General features: G+C 45.9%; 2 protein-coding genes across 2 annotated transcripts in view; one reads left to right on the forward strand and one right to left on the reverse strand.

Moving 5' to 3' along the window:
- The window catches only part of LRRC34 (leucine rich repeat containing 34), a 35,841-nt gene extending 34,984 nt beyond the window's left edge, over window positions 1-857 (reverse strand). The window contains exon 1 of the mRNA XM_023516017.1: window positions 758-857. Coding sequence (XP_023371785.1) covers window positions 758-857 — 100 coding nt within the window. The remainder of the gene's footprint in view (window positions 1-757) is intronic.
- A 6,494-nt stretch (window positions 858-7,351) lies between these two features.
- On the forward strand, window positions 7,352-23,479 carry LRRIQ4 (leucine rich repeats and IQ motif containing 4; the record flags this gene model as incomplete). Its single annotated transcript, XM_012808115.2, has 6 exons — window positions 7,352-8,389; window positions 13,765-13,938; window positions 15,904-16,042; window positions 19,038-19,234; window positions 22,894-22,998; window positions 23,471-23,479. Coding segments are annotated over 6 exons (1,662 nt in total), but the record flags the coding sequence as incomplete, so codon positions are not given.
- Between the last annotated feature and the right edge of the window lie 721 nt (window positions 23,480-24,200).

Consider the following 24,200-nt stretch of genomic DNA (forward strand, 5'->3'; position numbering starts at 1 on the left):
AATTAGCTCAGAAGGAGCCAAACTGTCTGGAACAAACAAGTAGCCCCCCCCCCCCAGAGTAAGATGACCAGACGTCCGCTTTTTGACAATTTGTCCTGCGTCCTGTGGCGTTTTAAAAAAGTCCCGATTTTTGGAAAGAATGCACGACAAGCTAGGGAACACGGGAGAACAAGAAGGGAATATACGGTTTTCGGCTGCCATGTGGCCATTTCGCCAGGATATGCTTTTTATATTACTTTTGTTAATTTCATAATGTCAAACTTTAATAACAAATAATTGTTGAGAACTGATTATCGAGAACTGCTTATCAAAGTTTGCATTGTTGTCAGCCCCACCCCACCCCCGGCTTTACCAAAGTTAAAATCTGGTCACCTTAGCTTAGACACACAGGCCGGGACTCCAAAGCGCCCCGGGCCGCGCAGGAGCAGTTATGGCTCCACAGTCCCCGCCCCCAGATACGCCCAAACGCGTGCACGGGGCGGGGCTGCTTGGTTTGCGGACCGAGTCGCGACGGACGCGGCAGGAGAAGAGCCCTCGCCGCGCACTCCTGGATCCCCGCGGAGCGCCGGCACAGACGCAACCCTCACGCCCAAGGCGGACCCCAGAGCGCCCGCGATGGGGGGCCCCGAAGTTGCAGCCGCAACGGGGAAGCCCAGGGGCGCTCTCCGCCGCGTCGCCCGCTTGAGGACAGGGCCGGCGCGACCCCGCAGCCCTGGGCGCTTTGTCTGGGCCGGCCGGTGGGCGCGCTTCTGCTCACCGGTGCGGTTCGAGTCGGGAAAGATGGTCCTCGCGGAGTCCGGGGCCGGAGAGGGGAACCCCGCCAGGGCCTCCACAGCGTCCTCCTCGTCGCGGCGCATGCTCCGTGCGCCGCGCGGGCCCCGATGCGCTGCCAGGCAACCGCGCTACGCTAGTCCAGCCGCTGTACGCGGCCGTTCCCGCCCCGCCCACGGGCCCGGCCGGGCGGGCGGGCAGTAACCGTAGGTTCCACCGAGGCTCCGCGCCCCGCCCCAGGTCAAAGGCGCGCTAGGGGCGGGTGCCCCGGCTCCTCGGCAGGAGTGGTCCCCGAGGTTTTGGGGCGCAGCAGCTGAGTGAGGGCCCAGGGCAGCAAAGACGATTGTGACACGTCCCAGCCGGCGAAATGTGCGCAGCCTCTCGGGGCGGAGAAGCAAATCGCAGCACCACCACCGCGCCGTTGGGCCAAGGGCTTAGGGCGCATAAAGGGTTTTGTGCAGGGGCGGGGCCATCCCAGAGGGCTTCGTGGAGTAGGTGACAACTGGACCGGTCTTGGTGAGGCTGCCGGACGGCGGAACTTTGGTGCGTGCTGCAGACACGCAGGTGCCTGGGGGTCCCCAGAGTGCGCCCAGCGGGGAGGCAGGCGTGCCAGGCCCACGTGGAGTCCCGCGCGTTTTAGGAGACGCGCAGGTGCCATGGGGCGGGGTCTGGGAGCCTCAATTGAACAGCTGCGGAGGAAGGATGAAGTTGATACAACCTAGAGGAGAACCAGTTTGAAGCAGCTAGAAGGCCAGCAGAGACCATAGGCCTCGGCTAAGGCTAAGCCAGGAGGATGAGGGTGCGGGAGGGGAAGGGACAGAACAGAGCGCTAGTGCACGCTAACAGTGGTTAGGATCTGGCACTGGGACGTGGAAGGGAGAAGAGGGAGGAGGGGAAGACCTGTTTGGGGTTTGCCAAAGAAGGAAGGAAACCTGCAAGGTGAAACCAGGGTGCTCACGAGCAGACTTGCGAGATGAAAAATGAAATGTCCGCGTCTCCATCGCTCGGCAGGTAGCTATCCCACGGCACTGTCCCGCTAGGCCGCTCCCACACTGGCTTTCCACTGCACACAGCTGTGCTGGCCGAGACAGAGGCCTCTTGAAACCACGTGTGCCATCCGGGTTTAAAGCATCACCTGTTCTCCAGGCTGAACGCCATGGTGAAAGAAAATAAGCAATGTGTTCCTTTACACCCTGAGGCGATTTGGAACACTGGCGCACGGGGGCGCAGCTGCCCTTTCCTCCCCCGCCCTCAAAGTAATTTGAAGAAGGTAAAGGAAAGAGGTCGAAGACCTGCTTCAGGGGCAGGAAGGGATGCTCTTCCACGGGCATAGGAACTGCAAAGTGGGGCTTTGGTTCTAGAGAGTGACAAACAGGGTCAGAAGAGAAGAATAAGCAGGAAAGAACTGCTTTATCCAAACAGCACCCACAACACTGGTTTTCTCGTCTGATCTAGTTATTTACACAGAACCGCAGTCTGCGTGTTGAAAGATTTATCAAATGGGATGGCCAAAAACACACTGGTCAGACGTACAGTGATGTCCGTCAGTCTGTTCCCCCAGTGACCGCCAGGTGGTGGAGGGAGGTAGCTGGGAAAGCCTCCTGTCCTTAAGCGTTGCTGATGGGGTGAGATCGCTGTACCGCCTCGGGGGAGCGCGAGTGGGTTCCGGGTCCCAGAATAGAGGGAGTGACCTTCAACTTGGGCTTTCTGAGAGCGCGCGAATGCGGGAGGGGGCGTGGTTCTAGGCTTGGTAGAAGGCATGGTCTGCATTTCTCTGGCTTCTTGTATGAGGAAGGCTAAGTATGTGTATCTGTATGTAAGTAACTTAACAGACATCTTTGACTATAGTTTGATAGAAGATCCAGGAATGTTTTCCAAATGATGTTGCTTTGGTTGGGCCTCTATTTAAAGAGCGCTATGATGTTCAATTATAATTTAGGGAAGTCATTTCTCCGGGTAACTCATGTGCTCTCAATATGTTTTCTGATAATTTGAAGATAGAACTCAAAGGATCATTTGAGTTCAAATCATTCAAATGATCATTAGAACATTTTACAAATCCATGGGCTATTTTTCCCCAACTATCAGATGGCTCAACTAGGCTGCTAGCAAAGGCCAGAACAAGTGGATATTCTTGGTTGAATTTTCTGATGAGTCTCTGAAGTTCTGGCTTCTTTTGTTACTCAGGCGTACAGGTTGCTTAGGTATTGAATACGCAGGTGATGAAATTATTATTATCATTATAGGTTTCTATTATATATATTATTTAAAATGTTTCAGACTGTGGATAAAAGAAGACTGGGTCATATAAAAAAATTACAGTGTTATTTTCTGATGAGAAAGTATAGTAGTGAATTGTGAGCAAACACTTTGATGAAAGACTAAATTCCTTAAAAGTAAGTAAATAAACAAGGGTTGGTCTGTGAATTACTAGATCTGTAGTTTGGTCGTTAGGTGGGAGAATGAAGGGTGGAAATATTTTTGAAAGTGGATAAAATGCCACTTTTGAGTCTATTTGAAGGCTTCTGATAAGTAATTTGGTGATATTGGTGACAGGGGCACCCTGCTCATCCTTAACAATTCTGTCAAAGGAGTATTTTACTTTGGGGCAACTAATCAGAGATTCTTAAAGGACTGGGTTACTGAATCCCAGCTTAGAGATACCCGAAGAATCTTTCAGAGCTCATTATAAGATTATAGATTTTCTTTTCTCCAACCATTTATCTTACTAAGCAAACATATCAAGGCTCTCAGTATTCCAGAATCAGCCTTTGTTTTTCGTTTTGTTTTGTAACAGAGTTTTACTATGTTTCCCTCGGTAGAGTGCCATGGTGTCCCAGCTCGCAGCAACCTCAACCTCTTGGGCTTAAGCAATTCTCTTGCCTCCACAATACCCAGCTATTTTTTTGTTACAGTTGTCATTATTGTTTAGCTGGCTGGGTCCAGTTTCAAACCTGCCAGCCTCTGTGTATGTGGCTGGTACCATAACCACTGTGCTACGGGCGTGAGCCCAGACTCAGCCTTTGTTACTGGCTTGGCCTTTGAGATTCTTTTCACTCCCTGGACATTGATGCTGCTTGTTTATAAAAAGAAAGTTTGAAGTTTGGGCGGCGCCTGTGGCTCAGTGAATAGGGCACCAGTCCCCTACACCGAGGGTGGCAGGTTCAAACCCAGCCCCAGGTAAACTGCAACAAAAAATAGCCGGTGTTGTGGTGGACACCTGTAGTCCCAGCTACTTGGGAGGCTGAGGTAAGAGAATTGCCTAAACCCAAGAGCTGGAGGTTGCTGTGAGCTCTTACACATGGCACTCTACCAAGGGCGACAAAGTGAGACTCAGTCTCTAAAAAAAAAAAAAAAGAAAGAAAGTTTGAAGTTTATATGGAACTTGGAAGTACTTTATATGGAAGTATTGAGAGAACACATAATTTTTCAAGGAATTTTATAGTTTCCTAGAAGTTTTTATCAAACCAAAGGGAGGTGTTACTGTAGGACAGGCAAAACTTGACCAGTTTAGGGTCCCCAGCGGGGCCTGAGAATTGCATTGGTGTAAATAGATCAGCAGGAGACTCGGACACAAATTTATTCTAAGTTCTGTATGATACGGGAGGCTCATAGGCAGTGAAGAAGTGGCAAAACCTAAGCACTTCTAAATGAGGCTGAACACAGAGATGTAGTGTGGGTAACTAAACATGCGAGGAGCCTAACAGAAGATCAGAACTATTTTGCACAAGGTCTGCTTGTACAGAATTCTCTGTGACTCCCTGTTGAAGAATTTCCTTTCTCCAGATAGAAGTCATCTTTGACATGGGAGTTTTTAATCTCCTGTTTTCAGAGGGAAAAAGAGAAAGTTAGAATGTCCTTCTTGTATATGTTGTTTTTCAAGTGCCTTTGGCTTAAAGTGATCCTCATGCCACTCTTCATTACCACTCCATGACATTCCAGCCCCAGGTCAGTGAAGGATTTTAGCCGATCTGTGATCTATTCGTTGTTAGAGGGAAAAGATCTCCTATGGGAAGTTTTAAGCAAAAGCTTAAAGTTATAGTAAGCATAAATGGTTACTTATTCCATCAGAGAGAGTCCTACACCACATTAACCTCAGGAACCTAGTTTAACTATTCAGCGTATGTGTAATCAGACTTGGAAACAGTCCCAGCACTCACTGTAAATTTGAGAGGGTTGATGCATTCCCTAAATGGTTTCTCAAGTACCAGAGTTATACTAGGAAGGGCTAATTATTAAGCCATACAAATGTTGGCTTCTGCAAGTGGAGATGTGACAGTTACTCCTTTTTGAAACCACCCTACAATGATACTGGATTGTAGTAAGTTGTTTCGATCCTGTTTGAGTAGCAATCAGAGAATTTTATCCTACTGGGCTGAACAACGAATCTGCCTGATGACAAAGATTAGGGGGAAAAACGGCTAATAAAGACTCAATCTTCCCCATTCTTATCTGCCTTGCTGAATTACTGACAAAGCTATTACCAAGCTTTACAATCTCCTTTTGTTAAATCCACAAATGGCTGTTTCACACACACACACACACACACACACACACACACAAAGTCCTTCAGAGAGCCATCATATTGGTTCCAGATGTATTCAAGATGTGTGATCAAGGACACACACCATCGGCCATTCTAGGCAGACCTTATTAAGGGCCAAGATGACTATGAGGAGAAATAAGTTCTTACATGTATCTGGAAGCTCAGACACATTCATGTTAACTCTAACAGGGCGACTAATGCCCATGAATTTCTCCCAGGCAACTGGGTTGCAAGGGTGCAAAAGAAAAATCACGTCTTAAGCCTCATAAGCCAAGGAGAATGATTTAAATAAAAGCCAAGCTTCTTATGAACAAGTGAAGTTAAATATCCAGGTGAGGAAGGGTCAAATTCTCAGCTCCTATTCCTGCTTCTTACCATGTTCTGAGAAGAGCCTTTTTAAATATTTAGTTTCTTTATCTGTAAAATAAGGATAATAATGGTGCCTCCTTCGTAAGATTCTATCAAGGACTAACTAGGTTACCTTAGGTGAAGCCTAGAGCGCACAGTAAGTGTCGCAGGTGTCCTGTGTCTCTCTCCGAAGTCTGGAAACTGTGGGTAGTCTGGGAGCCTTCGGCAGTTTCAAAAATTTACATTTGGAGAAGGGAGAATTTTATCCTACTGGGCTGAACAGCATTAGATAAATTTAATCTGCCAAATGACGAAAGACAAAAATGTTGAAGATGGCTAGTTCTAGATATAATTTAATCACTGTTAAGTCTTTTCCTCTCTTTAACACTGTTCAGGAGCTCTTTTTGAGACTAAGCATAAAGTCACTAGGATCTGAGCCTCATACTGTAAGGAGCAGGGATACTGTAGGGATGACATGCACCCCCTTCACCTCAGGACTGGGCCTCTGTGATGGCTGAGAAATCCGGGCACCCCAGCAGGAACGTCTCCACCAAAACGCTAATCAGAGCCTCTGCATCAGGCCATGGACTTTGTCAGGTGGGGGGTGTATGTGTATCTGTGTATTAAAGATTGCTCTTCTGTAATATAATATCACATCTTGGATTTATAAGATTTGTAAGTCTAGTAGTGAAGTTTGCTGATATTCTTTTTATTATTCAGGATTACATTTAGATACTTGGCATCTTCATATGAATTTTAGAACCAACTTGTCAGCTTCTGAAAAAAAAAAACTGCCTAGTCTTTGACTGGAATTGCATGGAAACTATAGATCAAGTTAGGAGAATATTGATAACATTGTTAAGTATTCTAATCCATACACTTGTCTTTGTAAGGACTTTAATCTCTTTGTAGATTGAAGCTCTGGTTTATTTCAATTCACTGCAGTTTCAAAGGTCTTCTTTGAGGAGTTAGGCCCCCCCCTCCAGGCAGGCTTAGGAATGGAAATCTGAAATGCAGGATCTTTCTGTTCCTCAGTCCAGCCTGCAACTTCTCTCTTAGGGAAAGGCCACGTAGTCACCTGATGTCTAACGGGGAGAACTGGCTAGTGGCAAGAACTGAGTCTGTGTGTGCGTTGCTCCAAGTTCTTATCCACGGTGCCAACCCACACACGGCTGCTATGCTTGGCTGGTTTCTCCTTGTCCCAGAAGTTCCTGTGCCTGCGGGCGGCTCCCTCTTCTGCCTGCCAGTTTCCAAGCATGCTCCGGCAGGACAGGGCCCGATGGCCGGTCACTACTTGGTTAGGAAGGATGGTCCGTCCCCAGGAGTTACTTGAACCTTCTCTCCATCTACAACTCATTCACAATATGAACATTTTCTAGTATTTTTTCCGTGCTTTGCTACAAGCAACACTCTTTTGTGGGCTTCTGCGTCCCACCTGGCACAGAAGCAAAACAGGCATTGTTAAAAACTGAAATTAGTGCTTTTTTTTTTTAATTTGAGTCAATGTATTGATGAGGAAGAGGAGCCTACACTTTAATTCTTCTCCTAAATTTCGTGTTGTGTCACAACTTCAGCCGCTCACTTTAATCACCCTGATGTTTAACTTTATTGTTCTTAAGGGCGGCAGGTCTCGTAGCAAACGCTGACTGTTTTTCTTCCTTTTCACAGTGTTTCAGGTTTTGACCATTTGATCTTTCCTTCAAAATAATGTCAAAGGACGCAACAGAAGCAGAACAGTTATCCAAACTTCATCCGAGAGACCATCCCCAAGCGGCCGACAGGACGTTTTTCTTGGACGCGTCCAGTCAGGGCCTGACCGCGATCCCGCCGGAGATCCTGGCGCTGCAGGAACTGGAAGAGCTGCATCTGGAGAACAACCAGATTGAGGAGCTGCCCCCCGACATCCGCCACCTGCAGAACATCGTGACCCTCTACCTGCACAACAACAAGCTGAGGAGCCTGTGCCCGCAGCTCGGGCTGCTGAGCCGCCTGCAGAGGCTGGACCTGAGCCACAGCAGCATCCCGGCCGCCGCGCTCCCGGTGCTTAGCCGCCTGCGCGCCCTGCGCGAGCTGAGGCTCTACCACGCCGGCCTGGCCGAGCTGCCCGCCGTCATCTGCAAGAACCTGCACCACCTGGAGCTGCTGGGCCTCACCGGTAACCACCTGCGGCTCCTGCCCAAGGAGGTGGTGAACCTCACCAAGCTGCGGGAGATCTACCTGGGCCAGAACCAGTTCAACGCGTTCCCCGCCGAGCTGTGCGTGCTGGACCAGCTGCGCACCATCGACCTGGACAAGAACAGGGTCGCGGCCATCCCGGAGGAGGTCGGGCACCTGGCGGCGCTGCACAAGCTTTACGTGGCACACAACAGCCTGCCCTGCCTGCCCGAGGCGCTGGGCCGCTGCGGCGGGATGTCGGTGCTCGACGTGTCCCACAACCTGCTGCGCGGCATCCCGCACGGCATGGCCGAGCTCGCCGAGATGACCGAGGTCGGGCTGAGCGGGAACCGCCTGGACAAAGTGCCGCACTTGCTGTGCCACTGGTCGTCGCTGCACCTGCTGTACCTGAGCGACGCGGGGCTGCGGCGGCTGCGCGGCTCCTTCCGGCGGCTGGTCAACCTGCGCTTCCTGGACCTCAGCCGCAACCTGCTGGACCACTGCCCGCGCCAGCTCTGCGCGCTGCGGAAGCTGGAGGTCCTGTCTCTGGACGACAACAGGATCGGGCAGGTACAGCTCCCGTCCGCGGGACAGGGCTCCGGGTGCGAACCGCGAACCCGAACTGGTGTTACGGGCGAAAATCCGGGGGTGCCAAATGTGTTAACAAGGAGATGCTTCACCTTGCGTCCTTCCCAATAGCGACTCACCGGGCTGGCGCTGACTCGGAACGCGTATGTGCCGGTCGAGAGCGCATGACCACCTCTAACCCTCAGGACGTTTTGTCCTCAGTGGTGTGTGAAGGAAATGAGGGGCAGGGAGCTCAGCTCAGCTGTCCCCGGCCCTGCCGCCTGTGAGGGACAGAGCCGAGGTCCTGGTCTGGAGCTGCGGGGCTCCGGGCTCCGTATCCCCAACAAAGAACCAACCTGCTTCCTGACCCGGTTTCCCCCAACAGTGGATTGTTCTGGTCACGCTGTGAAAACAGATTTGTCCCTAGAGAAACTGTCCCCTGTGTGTGCGGGCTGGCGTGTTCAAACGGTGGTTTTCGCCTTGTTGATAATGAAGTTTTGGAGACGACCAGCACATCAGCCAGGAGGGGGTGGGCACGTGAACGCCAGTACGTTCATAAAGTGGGATCCTACACAGTAATCCAGGGAACTGGGCCTGTCTGTGCCGGTGTGGACAGATCCAAATGTGTTCATTAAGAAGAAAAATGTAAGGTTCCACACCAAATTGGAGGACCTTATGATAACATTCTTAAAACTTTAAATCAGACAAAACTACTCATATAAATATAGACATGTACACACACATACACACAACACACACTTCATGGGTGTGTGTGATGAAAGTATAAAGATGATTTAGAAGAAAACTCAGTCAATTCATTTTTTTTTTTAATTTATTGTTGGGGATTCATTGAGGGTACAAGAAACCAGGTTTCACTGATTACATTTGTTAGGTAAAGTCCCTCTTACAATCGTGTCTTGTCCCCCAAAAGGTGTGGCACACGCCAAGACCCCACCCCTCCCTCCTTCCCTCAAAACTCAGTAAGCTCTTGATGGTGGCTGCCTCTGGGAAGAAGGAAAAAGGACGTCGACATAACAGGGAGGGACTGTAAGGAAGGTGCGTTTTAATCACAGCATTTCACTTTGTTTATTAAAAGGTTTGGATCTTTTTAATTAAAAAGAACAGAATTTCTTTTAAAAGCAAAGGACAACTGCAGAGGGGGGAAGGAAAGAAACCAGCAGCCATGACCTCATAGCAGGCACTCTGCCTGGCCCCTGGCCATGGACACCAATCTCCTGTGTTCTCCAGGCATCATAAAAGTCCTGGCTTTACTTTTTTTTTTTTTTTTTTACTGTTTTATGTGATCTTAAATTTCTAGAACTCACCCCTCCCGGTTGCTGTTTGGTTTTTAAATTGCCTTTCAGGAAGTAAATATTTTGATCGTAACTTCAAGATTCAGGAAGAGAATGTGGGATTAATCTCTACTGAGGTAGCAGCCACCTAGGGGGGATTTTCCAGGTTGCCTGAGAGTACATCCCTGAATTATTCTCCTGCTGATGTAAAAGATTTCATTTAGGGGAGAAAGGCTCATTCCACAGTTGACGTGAGAGACTCAAAACAAAGCACTCTTGAGAAGCCAGACGTGGACTTGATTCCTGGTGAGTCAGGAGTGACACCTGATTCTGTCCTGGAGAGATGTTCAGAGGAGCCACACGTGGACTGTTGTTAACTAATCTAAACCTCATCCAACCCCCAGTGTTACCAGAAGCCCAACTGCAGTGAGATGCAGACACGGTAAACTTCATCATTTTGAAAGTCACACCTCCGTGTGTCATTGCTTTTTATTCTCAGTTGCTGTGACAGCATTTTGTGTGCATTTGTCCTCCTTCCTCAGTTTCTCTCACGCTAAGACCTTCTCAGCCTCCCCTGTGCTCTGTCCTACATGACACATGGCCTTTATGCCAGCCCCTTCTCTCCCCCACCCCGAATGCTCAACTGAAGGATTTTTGGTTCTTCAAGCCTGGCGGGTATCTTCTGTCCTCGCCAAGGTGATGCTGAAATGTCTGACTTTCAATGCATCCCTGGGTAGATTTCATTTGTATATTATATTTCTATTAAGGGTAAGGTGACCAGATTTTAACATTGGTAAAGCAGGACACCATTGACCGGGGCAGGGGGGTGGTTCTTAATTAAAAAGTTGGTCTGTATGGATCGACAAAAATTTTCATAGAACACAAAAATAGTATTGTAACTTTTTAAAATTTCAACATAAGTACAATTTACAGATATAATACATTTAAAAATATATGTATAGTATTGTTTTATTCTTTGGCATATTTTTCATTTGAGTGAATTATTTTTAGTAGATTGCTGTCATTTAAAAGATCATGAAATTTTTCACAAGAATTTGTTAAATTATATTTCACACATAAAATGACTTTCAAAGTCTAAACACTTAATTGTGATTTTTCTGATGTCCACACTTTATTTACCGTAGAAAAAACGCGTTCAGTTGCAGCATGAGTTCCTGGTAAGGACAGCGCATATCCCACAATTTTGAGTGCATTATTGTATGGAACATGGTTTGTTTCAAAATGATGAAATATTTCTAACCATTTGTTCTCTATTGTGATTTTTGCTGATGCCCAAGATTTAACCTTTTCCTTATTGATATATTTTTTTAATCATGATACCTCAGAAGTCATGTTACTTTCAAGGCTGGTGCTGGACTTTTTGCTGCCACTATAAAATAGAAATAATATGAGTACTGTCTGCTAAATTCATTAAATAAATAAATAAATTACTTACCTAAATTATCTGAATAGCTGATTTGTTGACATCACTTGTTTAACTAGCACTAGCATTGCAATATGATGTGTATCATCTGAGAGACAGTTACGAAATGTTTTCGTGGTTGCCAATGCCAAAAAATGCCATTGTTCATTAAGTCCAAACACTGGTGGTCGAATTCTAACAACTAAACTTTGATAAGCAGTTCTCGATGATCAGTTCTCAACAATTATGTGTTATTATTAAAGTTTAACATTATAAAATTAACAAAAATAATATAAAACTCATATTCTGGCGAAATAGCCACATGGCAGCCGAAAACCGTATATTCCCTTCCTGTTCTCCCACCGTTCCCTAGCTTGTCGTGCATTCTTTCCAAAAATTGGGACTTTTTAAAACGCAGCTGGACACGGGACAAATTGTTAAAAATCAAGACTAGTCACCTTAATTAAGGGAGAAAGCCGAGGCAGTATCCCCAAGCTCAGAACAGCACACATTCATTACCGTCCTCATTTGATACTCAGCAGATTTTCTGTAAATCCACATTTATTCCCATTACATATACTTTAATATGATGATGATGAAACTAACTATTGGATCTTGCATATCCTGAAAAAAAATTCTTTGAACATTCAGTGTGTTTTGTAAAAGAAAAGCTAAATCTGTGAGTTAAGCAGCAATATAGTGGAATCACTGCATCATAATGAAATGTTTAGATTGAGAAATCTCTCCCCAAGCCCAAGTGCCCATAGACCCATGAATGGATTAATAAATTGTGGCATATATATACCCTGGAATATTATGCAGCCTTAAAAAAAGATGGAGACTTTACCTCTTTTATGTTTACATGGATGAAGCTGGAACATATTCTTCTTAGTAAAGTATCTCAAGAATGGAAAAAAAAAAGTATCCAACGTACTCAGTACTATTATAAAACCAATTTATAATCACCCACACTTTCATATGAAAGATAAAACACAACTATAGCCCAGAATGAAGGGGAAAAGAGGAGGGGGAGGGAAGGGGGGGAGGTTTGATGGAGGGAGGGTAAACAGTGGGACCACACCTGTGGGAAGGGTACATGTCAAATCTATTAAGTGTCGAGTATAAACGTCTTAACACAATAATTAAGTGAAGTGAAGGCTATGTTAACCAGTTTGATGTAAACATTCCAAATCGTATATTAAATCAGCACATTGTACCCCATAAATATGTTAATGTATACATGGAAAAAAAATAAAGTTTTTATTTTTGAAAAAAAAAAAAAAGAGAGAACTTTCTTCCTGCTGCTGTGAGCCCACTGAATGCAGGTGCTTCATATGGAAAGGTCTAAGTCCTCAGGAAGGTCTCTGAAATAAGCCAGGAGGAAAACTTGAACTTCAGCTCTCTGGAGATTGACTTGATCTAATTAAAAGTATAAGTGAATAAATAAAACTAGAAACATCTCACAGCAGTTTTAGAAAAATCGAGCCCTCACCCTACACAAAAAAGAGAAAAACTCATTATGTAAGCTTCCAGGTATGTGACACTTTTGCAGAGAGGTAATCTTGGGTGGTGGTGGGGGGGGTTCTTTTTTCTCCCACTCTGAATAACCCGTTCACCAATTATCTGTCTATGCCACCCATCTATAGAGCATGGTGGTGGCTGAGCTGAGCTCCGGTCAGAATAAAAGCAGGGTGGCCCATTCAGGAACTGGCGGGAGGAATGCAAGGGCTGAAGCAGGGCGAGTGAGGAGAGATTTGCAGGGACAAAGCCAGAGGCGAGGACTTACAAGTTGCAAAGCCGTTGAAATATAGAGCTGGGCTTTTTCTTTCCACAAGAAAATAAGGTATCTCTGTAACATAACCAACAGGGTGATTGTGTCACGTATTTCAAGCATGATATTTTTGTTCCATGAGGTTCAAGAGGGGCAGAAAGAGACCAGTAGGTGGATAAAATAGTGATGTAGGTTTTGATGTGACAGAAGGAAATCTGATGATCAGAAGTGTCCATCAAAGGTAGCAGACGTTTCTTTGTTGTGTGTAAATAACATTTGAAATATACTCAGCCACTGCGTTAGAGGGTTGGGGTGGAGAACCATGTCAGCCCCTCTAGTGCCGTCTGGCAGTGCTTGTCCAGGCCCAGTCTGGCACAGGCCTGAGGACTCCGTGGAAAGCAGACATGACCAGATGGAATCATGATCAGGTTCCCTGAACACTCTGATCACAGACGGTCGGAACATGTGTTTACTTCCAACCCAGATTTCAAGTGAACTTTCGAAATGGTTAAAGCCTTTAAGATTAAAGAGCCATGTCCCCGAATCTATCAGTTTCAATAACTAAATTTATTATGAACATTATCATTATAATACTACACATTACACAAGTACTTTCTTCCAATAGTGTCAAGCATTTGCCACTCTACAGTTCACAAATTGCAAGAAAATAGGGTAAAAACTGCTCTAATTTAAACCAGTGCTTGAAAGTGAAGAGCAGAGACTTCAGGTCTCGCAGAAATACTGTCATCCAGACACCTCTGCAACCTTTTCATGAGAAGATGATAAGTCACTTCACCTTTTGTTTAGCAATCTGCCTTAAAACCAAAAGCCCAATTTATTTTCTGTTAAAAATACTCTTAACCTGAAACCTGTCTTTTTGGAATACTTCTAGCTGCCTTCAGAGTTGTGCTCACTCTCAAAGCTGAAGATCCTTGGACTAACAGGAAATGAGTTCGTTTCCTTTCCAGAGGAAGTCTTTTCTTTAGAATCTTTAGAAAAATTATACATTGGGCAAGACCAGGGATCCAAGCTTACCTATGTGCCAGAAAACATTGGAAAACTGCAGGTAAGCCTCCCCCCGGGTGCAGGCGAGGAAGCAGGTGTCTCTGCTCTTAAGTTGGTGGAAACTGAGGAACATGCCATGTCCCCCAGGTGATGCGGAATCGTCCGTGCTGGATTTCCGGCCCCAAATAAGCAGTTGTGTTTACATTTTGAGCCTTCCGCTGTCACTGAACAACTCCCATGGCATTTTATTGTGATTTCTACTGGAAATGTCTTGACACACTTCTCTCCACTGTGACTGGACACATTTCACTGCAGAAATTGAGTCTTGCCTCTTTCCATTTGTGTGTCCATTTTGTATAAGTAGCCCCTGAAAATCAAGCTATTTTGAAGTTAAAGTGTCATAGGAGTGGCGTGGCTGGAAGCCTGCGTTCTGGTGCCCAAGATTGGATTCTCTGTTGGGAATCCTAACCCCAACTGTAGCCCTAACCAGAGACCTAGATTCCTGTCCAGTCCACCTCTGGGCCTACTTGTGGGGAGGGTGACCTCCAACTCTGCTTGGAGAAGGGAACTTATGTTACATCAGGTTCCTGGGGAAGGTGGGTCCACAGTGCTGTGTGGAGTCCCAGCAAAACAGCAAGATAACTGCATTCAAAGTAGCCATACTAGGGTGACCAGACATCCTGCTTTTGGCAGGACAGTCCTGATTTTTAACAATTTGTCCTGCGTCCCGCAGCGTTTTAAAAAAGTCCCAATTTTTGGAAAGAATGCACGAACAGGCGGGAGAACAGGAAGGGAATATACGGTTTTCGGCTGCCATGTGGCTATTTCACCAGGATATGAGTTTTATATTATTTTTGTTAATTTTATAACGTTAAACTGTAATAATAACAAATAATTGTTGAGAAGTGATTATCGAGAACTGCTTATCAAAGTTTGCATTGTTGTCAGGCCTCGCCCCTGCCCTCCCAATGGTGTCCCGCTTTACCAATGTTAAAATCTGGTCACCTTAAGCCATACTCATGTGTCTTAAAAACTCATCCTTTAAAGAACTGTTACTTTTTCCAAGTTTCAGTTACTGCACTCTTAATGATACGGTAGATGTGTCCACTACATAACCCACGGTAATGCATAATGCGGTGGCACAGCACCGGTGATTCTCAGTGTGACACAGGGCTGTTGTTCCTAATTCTCCATTCCTCTGCCCTGTGTTCTCAGAACACCTTTCATCAGGGCTGGACAAGGTGGCTCACACCTATAATCCCAGCACTCTGGGAGGCCAAGGCAGGTGGATCTCTTGAGCTCAGGAGTTCAAGACCAGCCTGAGCAAGAGTGAGACTCTGTCTTTAAATAGCCAGGCACTGTGGTGGGCACCTATAGTGCCCGCTACTTGGGAAGCTGAGGTAGGAGGATCACTTGAGCCCAGGAGTTTGAGGTTGCTGGGAGCTATGATGTCAGAGGACTCTACTAAGGGTGACAAAGTGAAACTGTCTCAAAACAAACAACAACAACAAAACTTTCACCATCTTGCTCTTTGTCTATATGCCATGCCACAACCTTAGGGTGGAATGCAAACAGTAAATTGTTGCTCAGTAAAGTAGAAAATAGTTACTTTGAATATACCCAAACCCACTCTCTGTGGGTTTTTGGCTACCTCCACGTAGGTGATACTGGGTTGATGTCTGAGGTGATTCTAATTAGGGCTCAGCAGCCCCGCAGGTGATTAGCTGTTAAGAGAGAGCAAATGACACAGGTAGCTAATGACCAAAATTATTTCCCATAACGTTTTAGTAAAACAAGCACAAGATCCCCATATTCTCTTTTCCCTGCATAAATGGAATCCAAGACTAATGGCTTTACTAAAATATAATTTGTTTCTGGATCATGGTCCTTTAAATACGCTTCTCCCTTTATCTTGGTACGTAATTTCCTCCATTGAAAGTGTGTGAGGCCCACAGGTGGTTCTAGTTATTGTAATTCATTTCTTCAGGTGAGGGGCATTACAGCTTCATACTTTCTGTTATTTCAGAGTCTTAAAGAGCTATACATAGAGAACAATTATCTGGAGACCCTGCCTGCAGCCTTGGGGTCAATGCCTCACCTGGAAGTTCTCGATTGCCGGCACAATTTGCTTAAGGTGCTCCCAGATGCCATTTGCCACGCACAAGGTGAGGAAACTTTACAGACCCACAGCCCACAGAGTTTGAGGCCACACTTCCCATGACAGATGGCTTTCCTCGATTTACCAAAGACTGACCTCAGTGTCTGCAGAGCTGAGCCCTGTCCCTCAGGAGCTGCTTGCAGGGTTCACTAGGGATGAGGGGGAGGCCAGGTGTTCTGGTTAGTGCAGCTAAAAGTCTTATAAAGAAAGTTAGATTGTTTATTGGGAGTTGAAAAGAGAAGTAAATAGAAACAGCTAAGAAAATTGAAATTCATTCATATATTCATTACAGCACCAGCAATAATTTACTGAATACTTGGTAGATGCCAGAATTTGGACCTGGGGTCCTGCAGTAAATTTTCACCTAGGTCACTAAGTCTTTGAACAAAAGAAAAAGTATTTCACCCAAAGTGGTGAAATTAGCAAGGGGACTTTTGTGGGGGGTTGTATTTGCTGTTGTTGTAATGTAGACAAACTTTGTAAAGGCCAAACAATTACAAGGACTTTAAGAGAAGTCCCCACTGGAGATCTCGTGGGGTGGTCATTCAAAGACACAGACAGACATGTGAAAATATGAGCCAGGCTGTTAAAGAAGGGCTGTTCAAAGAGCTCAGAAGATTGGCCAGGTACGGGGCTCATGCCTATAATCCCAGCACGCTGGGAGGCCAAGGAGAGTACATCGCCTGAGCTCACAGGTTCGAGACCAGCTGGAGCCAGAGCAAGACCCCCATCTCTAAAAATAGCCAGGCACTGTGGTGGGCACCTTTAGTCCCAGCTACTTGGGAGACTGAGGCAAGAGGATCACGTAAGCTCAAGAGTTTGAGCTTGCTGTGAGCTGTGACACAAAGGCACTCTACCCAGGACAACAACAAAGTGAGACTCTTTTTTTTCTTTTTTTTTTTTTTTTTGAGACAACTCAGAGGATCAGCACCTTACCATACCTATTCTATGTAGAATAATGTAAAATGCAAATTATAAGTAGTGGTAAGTATAGCAAGGGAACTTTTGAGCTCTGTGATTGACCTGAAAATCATATACGGTTCTTATTTAAAGACCCAAACTTTTCCCACCAGCCTAAGCCATTCTGTTTTCTTCTTTTCATTGACAGTTGTAGTCTCCGGACAGGCCATTCTTTATCTGGACATCTAGCCCTCCAGCCCTCCATCCACTTTTTGGTCACAATGCACTGAATCCCTGGGGTGATTCTCTAACGCAAGCAGGATGGGTAAATAGTACAGGGAAGCAGCCATTCCCTTTCCACAAGACGTTTGAGAATCGGGCAGGCCTAGGGCGCCATGCTCCTGGGAACGCCCTGCACACATCTCATCCTGCCCTTGGGCCCTGCAGGAGTGAAATAGTCTCAAAATGCTTTCGTGTTTACTGTCTTCCTGTCTCTAATATTTATTGACACTGGCTCCAACAACTTTGAGGTATAAAGTTATGTAAGTTATAGAAAAGAGAACCTGATTTGGCTCATTAAATCAGATGCATTTTATTAGATGGCACAGCAGCAGGAAAGGAAGATGTGAAAGTCATTGGACTGAAGAATGTAGTTTTTACGTGTTCGTTTTGCTTATTCTTTTCAAATGCGTATAATTTGTTTGTTTCTAAGCATCCAGTCTCATGACAAAATTCCCTGTATTTATCCTCTCTTTTGGTGAAGCCTGCAGAGAAAAGTGACTCAGTTTGTGAGGCATTTATCACTGAGTACAATTTATTTATTTTTTTTTTTTTTTTTTGAGACAGAGCCTCAAGCTGTCCCCCTGGGTAGAGTGCCGTGGCATTACAGCTCACAGCAACCTCCAACTCCTGGGCTCAAGCGAGTCTCCTGCCTCTGCCTCCCAAGTAGCTGGGACCACAGGCGCCCGCCACAACGCCCGGCTATTTTTTGGTTGCAGCCGTCATTGTTGTTTGGCGGGTCCAGGCTGGGGATTCGAACCCGCCACCTTAGGTGTACGTGGCTGGCGCCTTAGCCGGTTGAGCTATAGGCGCCGAGCCACTGAGTACAATTTAAATGTCATTTCTGTCTTCCCCCTCAATACTGGGTATTCCTAAACCTTTCACCTCTGCCAATGTGATGGATTAAACATTGCATTTTGGTGTTTAATTTACATTTCTTCTGTTGACTGATTTTGAGCATCTTTTTTATGCTTTCCAGACATTTTTCTCATTCAGTGAAAAGTTTCTTACACTGAAAAATACAGATTCATCCCATTCTCTATGAGATGACAGAATTTTGCTTTACAAAGTTTTGTGTGCCTGTATCCACGGCCTGCACGTCCTAGATGTTTTCTGTAAGGACTCACAATCTGGTAACAGTGGTTCCTTGTAGCAACTAAGACGTAACAGGGTTGGTAGGAAAGGGAAGGAGAGGGAGAATCATTTTTATCCTTTCTTTGCTGTTTTTGCATGTCACATGTCTGCTTACAACAATTTATGTATATTATTTTTATGCCAGATGGAATTTTTTTAAAAAAATTAATTTGCTTATTAACTTGAGAGTAGCAGAGAAACGACACTGTGATGAGTCAGGTGCCACACCCTGGCTCTGTTTAGGGATCAGGCAGATGACAGTGCCAGCCCAACCCCTGATGTAACTGCAGGGAGGCCTGTGGGAAGCTGGACCATCCCCCCATAGGCTCCTGTGGCCAGTTTCCCTAGAACTCTGCTGATCCCAGGAGCAGGTAGGAAGGAGGTTTTGCCAGTGAGCTGTCAGTTCCAGTTAGCAACTGCTGCCCTAAACTAAAATACAAAAATGAAACAAAGACATCCACTCTTAGAAGGATCTGAAGACTGAAGTCCATTCTCTTTATCCTGAGAAGGAGCAAACATAGAGACAGACCTTGGTAGATGGCGCAGACGGTGGACCCAGTCCTGTGCACCCGCCCTGCGGGCCCCTTACTAATCACAGCTTGGAGCTCTCACATACCGAGGCAGGTGTAGGCGACAGCTTAATGTTTGTCTTAGGATAAATCCACCATGTTTAAAAATAATCTTTTCAGCTTTGAGAGAATTTCTGCTAGATGACAACCTGCTCACCCATCTTCCAGAGGATCTGGATTTCCTGGTGAACCTCAAAGTTCTGACACTCTCAGAGAACCCTATGGAAGAACCCCCCAAAGACGTGTGTGCTCAAGGCACGGAGGCCGTGTGGGATTACCTCAAGGAGAGCAGAATACTGAAAATTCAGACGATAAAGGTAAAGTCACGGTAACACAGTTACAGGTGCTTTAGGGAGTCTGGTGTTAAATACGTTACAGAGTATTCTCTGAAGAGACTCCTTGTGAAGCCACACCTAGGATAACGTAGTTACAGGTGCTTTAGGGAGTCTGATGTTAAACTCCCTAAAACTTACAGAGGATTCTCTGAAGAAACTCCTTATGAAGCCACACCTGTTCTTTTCCAGAACAGACTTATTTTATGTCTGTCCCCAGGGCCAAGTGAGAGAATTTTTTAATGCCAGCCCTAGAATTTTTGTCTTTTATATATCCCTTGTCAGATAAGAACCCAACAATCAGGCAAAGGACCCCAACACTTGAAATTTCAAAACAATCTGAAATCCTTGGACTGTTTAATTGGAGTAAAAAAGTTTGTATTAACAAAGGCAAGTTGGAAAATTAGAAATGAAAGCATTTATTTATTACAAGTTATTTATAATAAAGAATTGATAATTATTAGGCATATAGGCCCACAGACCAGGGTTCTGCTTTGCCACTAACTACAATCAAAGGGCTGAGAGCCCAGGAGAGGCAGGGGACCCCAGATGGGCTGGGAGTATGTCCACTTCAGGCAATATGCTCTTCAACTGACCTCTCATCTAGACAACCACTTAACCCCGAACTAGCATCCCTACCTCTGGGGGGGCTCCCCCATGACGCAGCCCCCACTCAGTAGTGACATTCTTTAATGACACAAACAGTCCTCTGTTCACCTAGAACAGTGGTTCTCAACCTGTGGGTCACAACCCACGGGAACTGTATTAAAGGGCTGTGGCATTAGGAAGGTTGAGAACCACTGATCTGAGTAAGAGTCAAAGCCTTTGGTCTGCAAGACCCTCTCTCCGTGGCCCCCAACCCTATCAGACCTGCCCTCTCTTCTTTAAGAAATACTTTGTGATACCATCTTTAGTATTCTGCTGTTGAATTCAGAGTTAGTGAAGACGACCAAAACACATAATTTTAATAAATCAAAATAAGGCCTGAGTTTGCAACATAAAGGAGACTGAAAAGGAAAATGATTTACATTAAAATATTTATTTCAATACATATAGATACTCAGGAATAGCTACACTGAAAGAACGAAAATTGCATTTTTTTATTGCATGCTTTCTAAAAGCATCTTAAAAACCCGTGTACCCTCTGGCATGTTTTTAAATTAATAATACACTTTTTTGCCATAAAGTTTAAATCAGTGCAAAGAATTTTCAGTGAATTTTAAATGTTGATATTTTATAATGAGCTATTAGATCTACATTCTAAATGTGTCCAGTGGAATCTAAATACCATTATAATCTGTCCATATCAATTTACAAATACTTGAACAAGCTCTCATTTTATAGACAGAAATTTTATGTTATATTCCTTTTCTTATTCTTTTTTTGCATGTCTCACTTTGTTGCCTTTGTTAGAGTGCTGTGGTGTCACAGCTCACAGCAACCTCAAACTCTTGGGCTCAAATGATTCTCTTGCCTCAGCCTTCCAAGTAGCTGGGACTATAGGCACCCACCACAGTGCCCAGCTATTTTATTTTTCCAGACGAGGTCTCACTCTAGTCTCAAACCCATGAGCTAAGGCAATCCACCTGCCTTGGCTCCCAAGTGCTAGGATCACAGGCAGGAGCCACCTTGCCTGGCCTTCCTTTTCTTCTTGAAAATGTTTTTTCCATTCCACTTTCTTCTCAGAATTAATCCTAAGGTTATATATATATATTTTTAAGTCTTTCATAAATTGTTCATTTGTACTTCTGTGCAACAAAATAACTGTGTTATATCACAATGAATAGTAGTATAAAATTATATAAAATGTAAAATTCATTACAAATTATTGATAAGTATTAGACATACAGGATTTTTTAGAACACTGTACCCAAATGAGAGGGATTTTTTAACTCAGTTTATATATTCATGCATAATTATTGCTGATGGCTAGAGTAAGGCAGGGTTTATCTAGATTCTACTCCGACTTTTTTATTTTACAGATTAAAAACCCTGATAAACTGTGTTCTTGTAAATGAGTTGGTGAGAGCAGAAGCTTTCTTTGCCTGTACTATTCTGTTTCAAATAGCAATGCTTCACACACCTCTGAACTTCTCCCAGATTTATACCCCCCCAACCAGATAGTAGGTTTTAGCCGACATAGCAACTAGCGTTTCCTCAATTTTCTTGATGATATAATTGGAAACCACCTCCCTAGCAAAAGGATTGATCACCCAGTCCTTCAAGGCCTTTGTTTTCTCAAGATCCTCTAGTATTTTGAGTTGTTCTGTTTTTCCTTTTGTATCTGTTGTTCCATTCTCAGGCTGACTTTCGGAAGGGGTGGATATGGGGGTGCTTTCCCCAAAGCTCAGGACGTGTATTGACTTCAGACTGTGTGGACGTGCACATATGTCTGCATGTCTCTGTGCGCACATGTCTGTGTCTGCGTGTGTGGGTGTGCACGTGTGTTTGCCTGTCTCTGCACACGTGTCTGCGTCTGCGTGTGTGGGCGTGCACGTGTGTCTGCGTGTCTGTGCGCACGTGTCTGCGTCTGCATGTGTGGGTGTGCACATGTGTCTGTGCATACACGTGTCTGTGTATGTGTGGGTGTGCACATGTGTCTGTGCACGTATGTCTGCGTGTGTCTGCATGTCTGCACACATGTCTGTCTGCGTGTGTGGGCATGCACCTGTGTCTGCGTGTCTCTGTGCACACGCGCATTTGTGTGTGTACACGTGCGGGTGTGGGAGGGGAAGGGTTGATTTACACCAGGCTGTTGGGGCTTCACTGGAAAGATGGCTAAGCTAGAAGGTGGTAGCACAGCACCACAAATGGAGGCTTAAATAACAGAAATGTGTCTTCCCACCGTCCTAGGCGAGAATTCAGCAGGGGGCGGCCTGGTGAGGCCTCCCTGTGCGGGCCTGGCCTCTGCTCCCCCGTGCGAGGTCTGTGTCCTGCCTCCTCCTGAGGCCTCTAATCTCAACCATTTAAATCTGATTATCTCCCCAAAGCCCTGTCTCTAAATACTGTATCTGGGCATGTGGGCTTCAACATATGAATTGGGAGCCGCAGTTCAGTCCCTGTCCAGGGCAGCTGAACGCAGCTGGCTGCGGGGTGAGCCCGAGGGTCAGGACCTGGCTCCTGCGAGGCCGGGGTGCCCGCAGCGCCTGGCGCTGGGCTTCTGAGCCGGGCGAGGCCCCTGGGCAGGGCCAGTGAACAGGGTGAGCGGCGGGAGGGCAGCCAGTGGGGCCTCAGAAGCACCTCAAGGACGTGGGGGGCTGCTGGGAGGCGTGTTCCTGGGCAGGTGGAAGGGCTCGGGCCGGGAACAATGGAGGGCACAGCGGGCCAGAGACAGGAGCAGGGCTCAGCCTGCCCCGTCCGCCTTCTCCACCAGATCACTGGGCAGGTCACCCCGTGCTCACTGCGGTCTCCTCTCCTCCCGGAGACGAGCGCCCTCAACGCAGCTTCAGGGCTGCTGCCAAATACTTAGCACAGTGCCTGGCACACAGAAGCCCTAAAGTCTCTATTTTGAAACATTTGCCGGAATGACTGGCCACCTTTGGAAGTCTAATCCCAGCCGGTTCGCTGAGCCGCAGCCCCCGGCCGGGCCGACAGCGCCCCGCAGCGGCCGCGGCCGGGGCTGAGCCCGCTCCTCTTGTTGGCAGGTTCAGGCCTGGTGGCGCGGAATGATGGTGCGGAAAGGATTCGGGAGATTTGAAGAACTCCTGAAAGCACGAAAGAAAGGCAAGATCTCTCCAAAAGATAAGAAAGCAAAGCATCAGGCTGCGAAGGAAAAGGAAAAGGAAACGGAAAAGCCCGGGAAGAAAAAGAAGAAATGATTCTATAAACATATGGCGTGAAGTAACAAACCCTAGTGGATTAATAAGGCAAGATGTTTGGGAATTAGAGTCTCACTGCATTAAAACTATTCATAGAATTATGTTTATGTGTAAAAATAAGATTTTTTTTTAAAACAAAGTCTCACTGTGTCGCCCATGGTAGAGTGCCGTGGCCTTACAGCTCATAGCAACCTCAAACTCCTGGGCTTAAGTGATTCTCTTGCCTCAGCCTCCCAAGTAGCTGGGCCTGCAGGCACCGGCCACAATGCCTGGCTATTTTTTGTTGTCCAGCTGGCCCCGGGCTGGGTTCACCTGCCAGCCTGGGTATATGTGCCTGGCACCATAACCACTAGGCTACCAGTGCCAAGCCAAAAAAAAGACACTTTTACTGAATTACTCACAGGTAAAGTGATAGTCCGTGGTGTGTTTAACCATCCACCCATGGAAGGATGTCCAGTTGTTTCCAGTTTGGGGCTCTTATGAAGAAGGCGGCTGTGAACATTTACCTGTTGGTTTTTGTAAAAGCACAGGTGTTCGCGGATTCTGTGCGAATGCCCAGAGAGAAGAATACCACGTTCACCCAGCACCCCTTTTTATCTTACAGCTCTCAGAAGTTGCTCATCCTCAGGACTTTTTCTTTCATAGTAGTATTGATTTTAAATGTTCATATCTTTCAAGCAATGATAGCAATATTAAGTATTAGTGTAGCAAGAGAAAGGTGTAACAATTTGATACTAAGTATCAGAACAGAAATGTGTAGGCCTCTATGATCACTGCCATGCAATGACTTTCATTTTCCAAGTCATTTGGAGGTTTTAAATTTCAAACCTCATTTAGAACAATATAAAAACTTTCATCAATGGGCTGGACACAGTGCCTCACGCCTGTAATTCCAGCACTTTGGGTGGCCGAGGCAGGTGGATCCCATTAGCTTAGGAGTTTGAGACCAGCCTAAGTAAGAGCAAGACTCTATCTCTACTAAAAATAGGGTGGCAATCACCTGTAGTCCCAGCTACTCTGGAGGCTGAGGCAGGAGGATTGTTGAGCCCAGGAGTCTGAGGTTGCCGTGAGTGATGACCCGATGGCACTCTACCCAGGGTAACAGAGTGAGACTCTGTCTCAAAAAAACAAAA

This window comes from Otolemur garnettii, unplaced genomic scaffold, assembly GCF_000181295.1.
Source record: "Otolemur garnettii isolate 467f Iridium unplaced genomic scaffold, OtoGar3 scaffold00084, whole genome shotgun sequence".
NCBI lineage: Eukaryota > Metazoa > Chordata > Mammalia > Primates > Galagidae > Otolemur > Otolemur garnettii.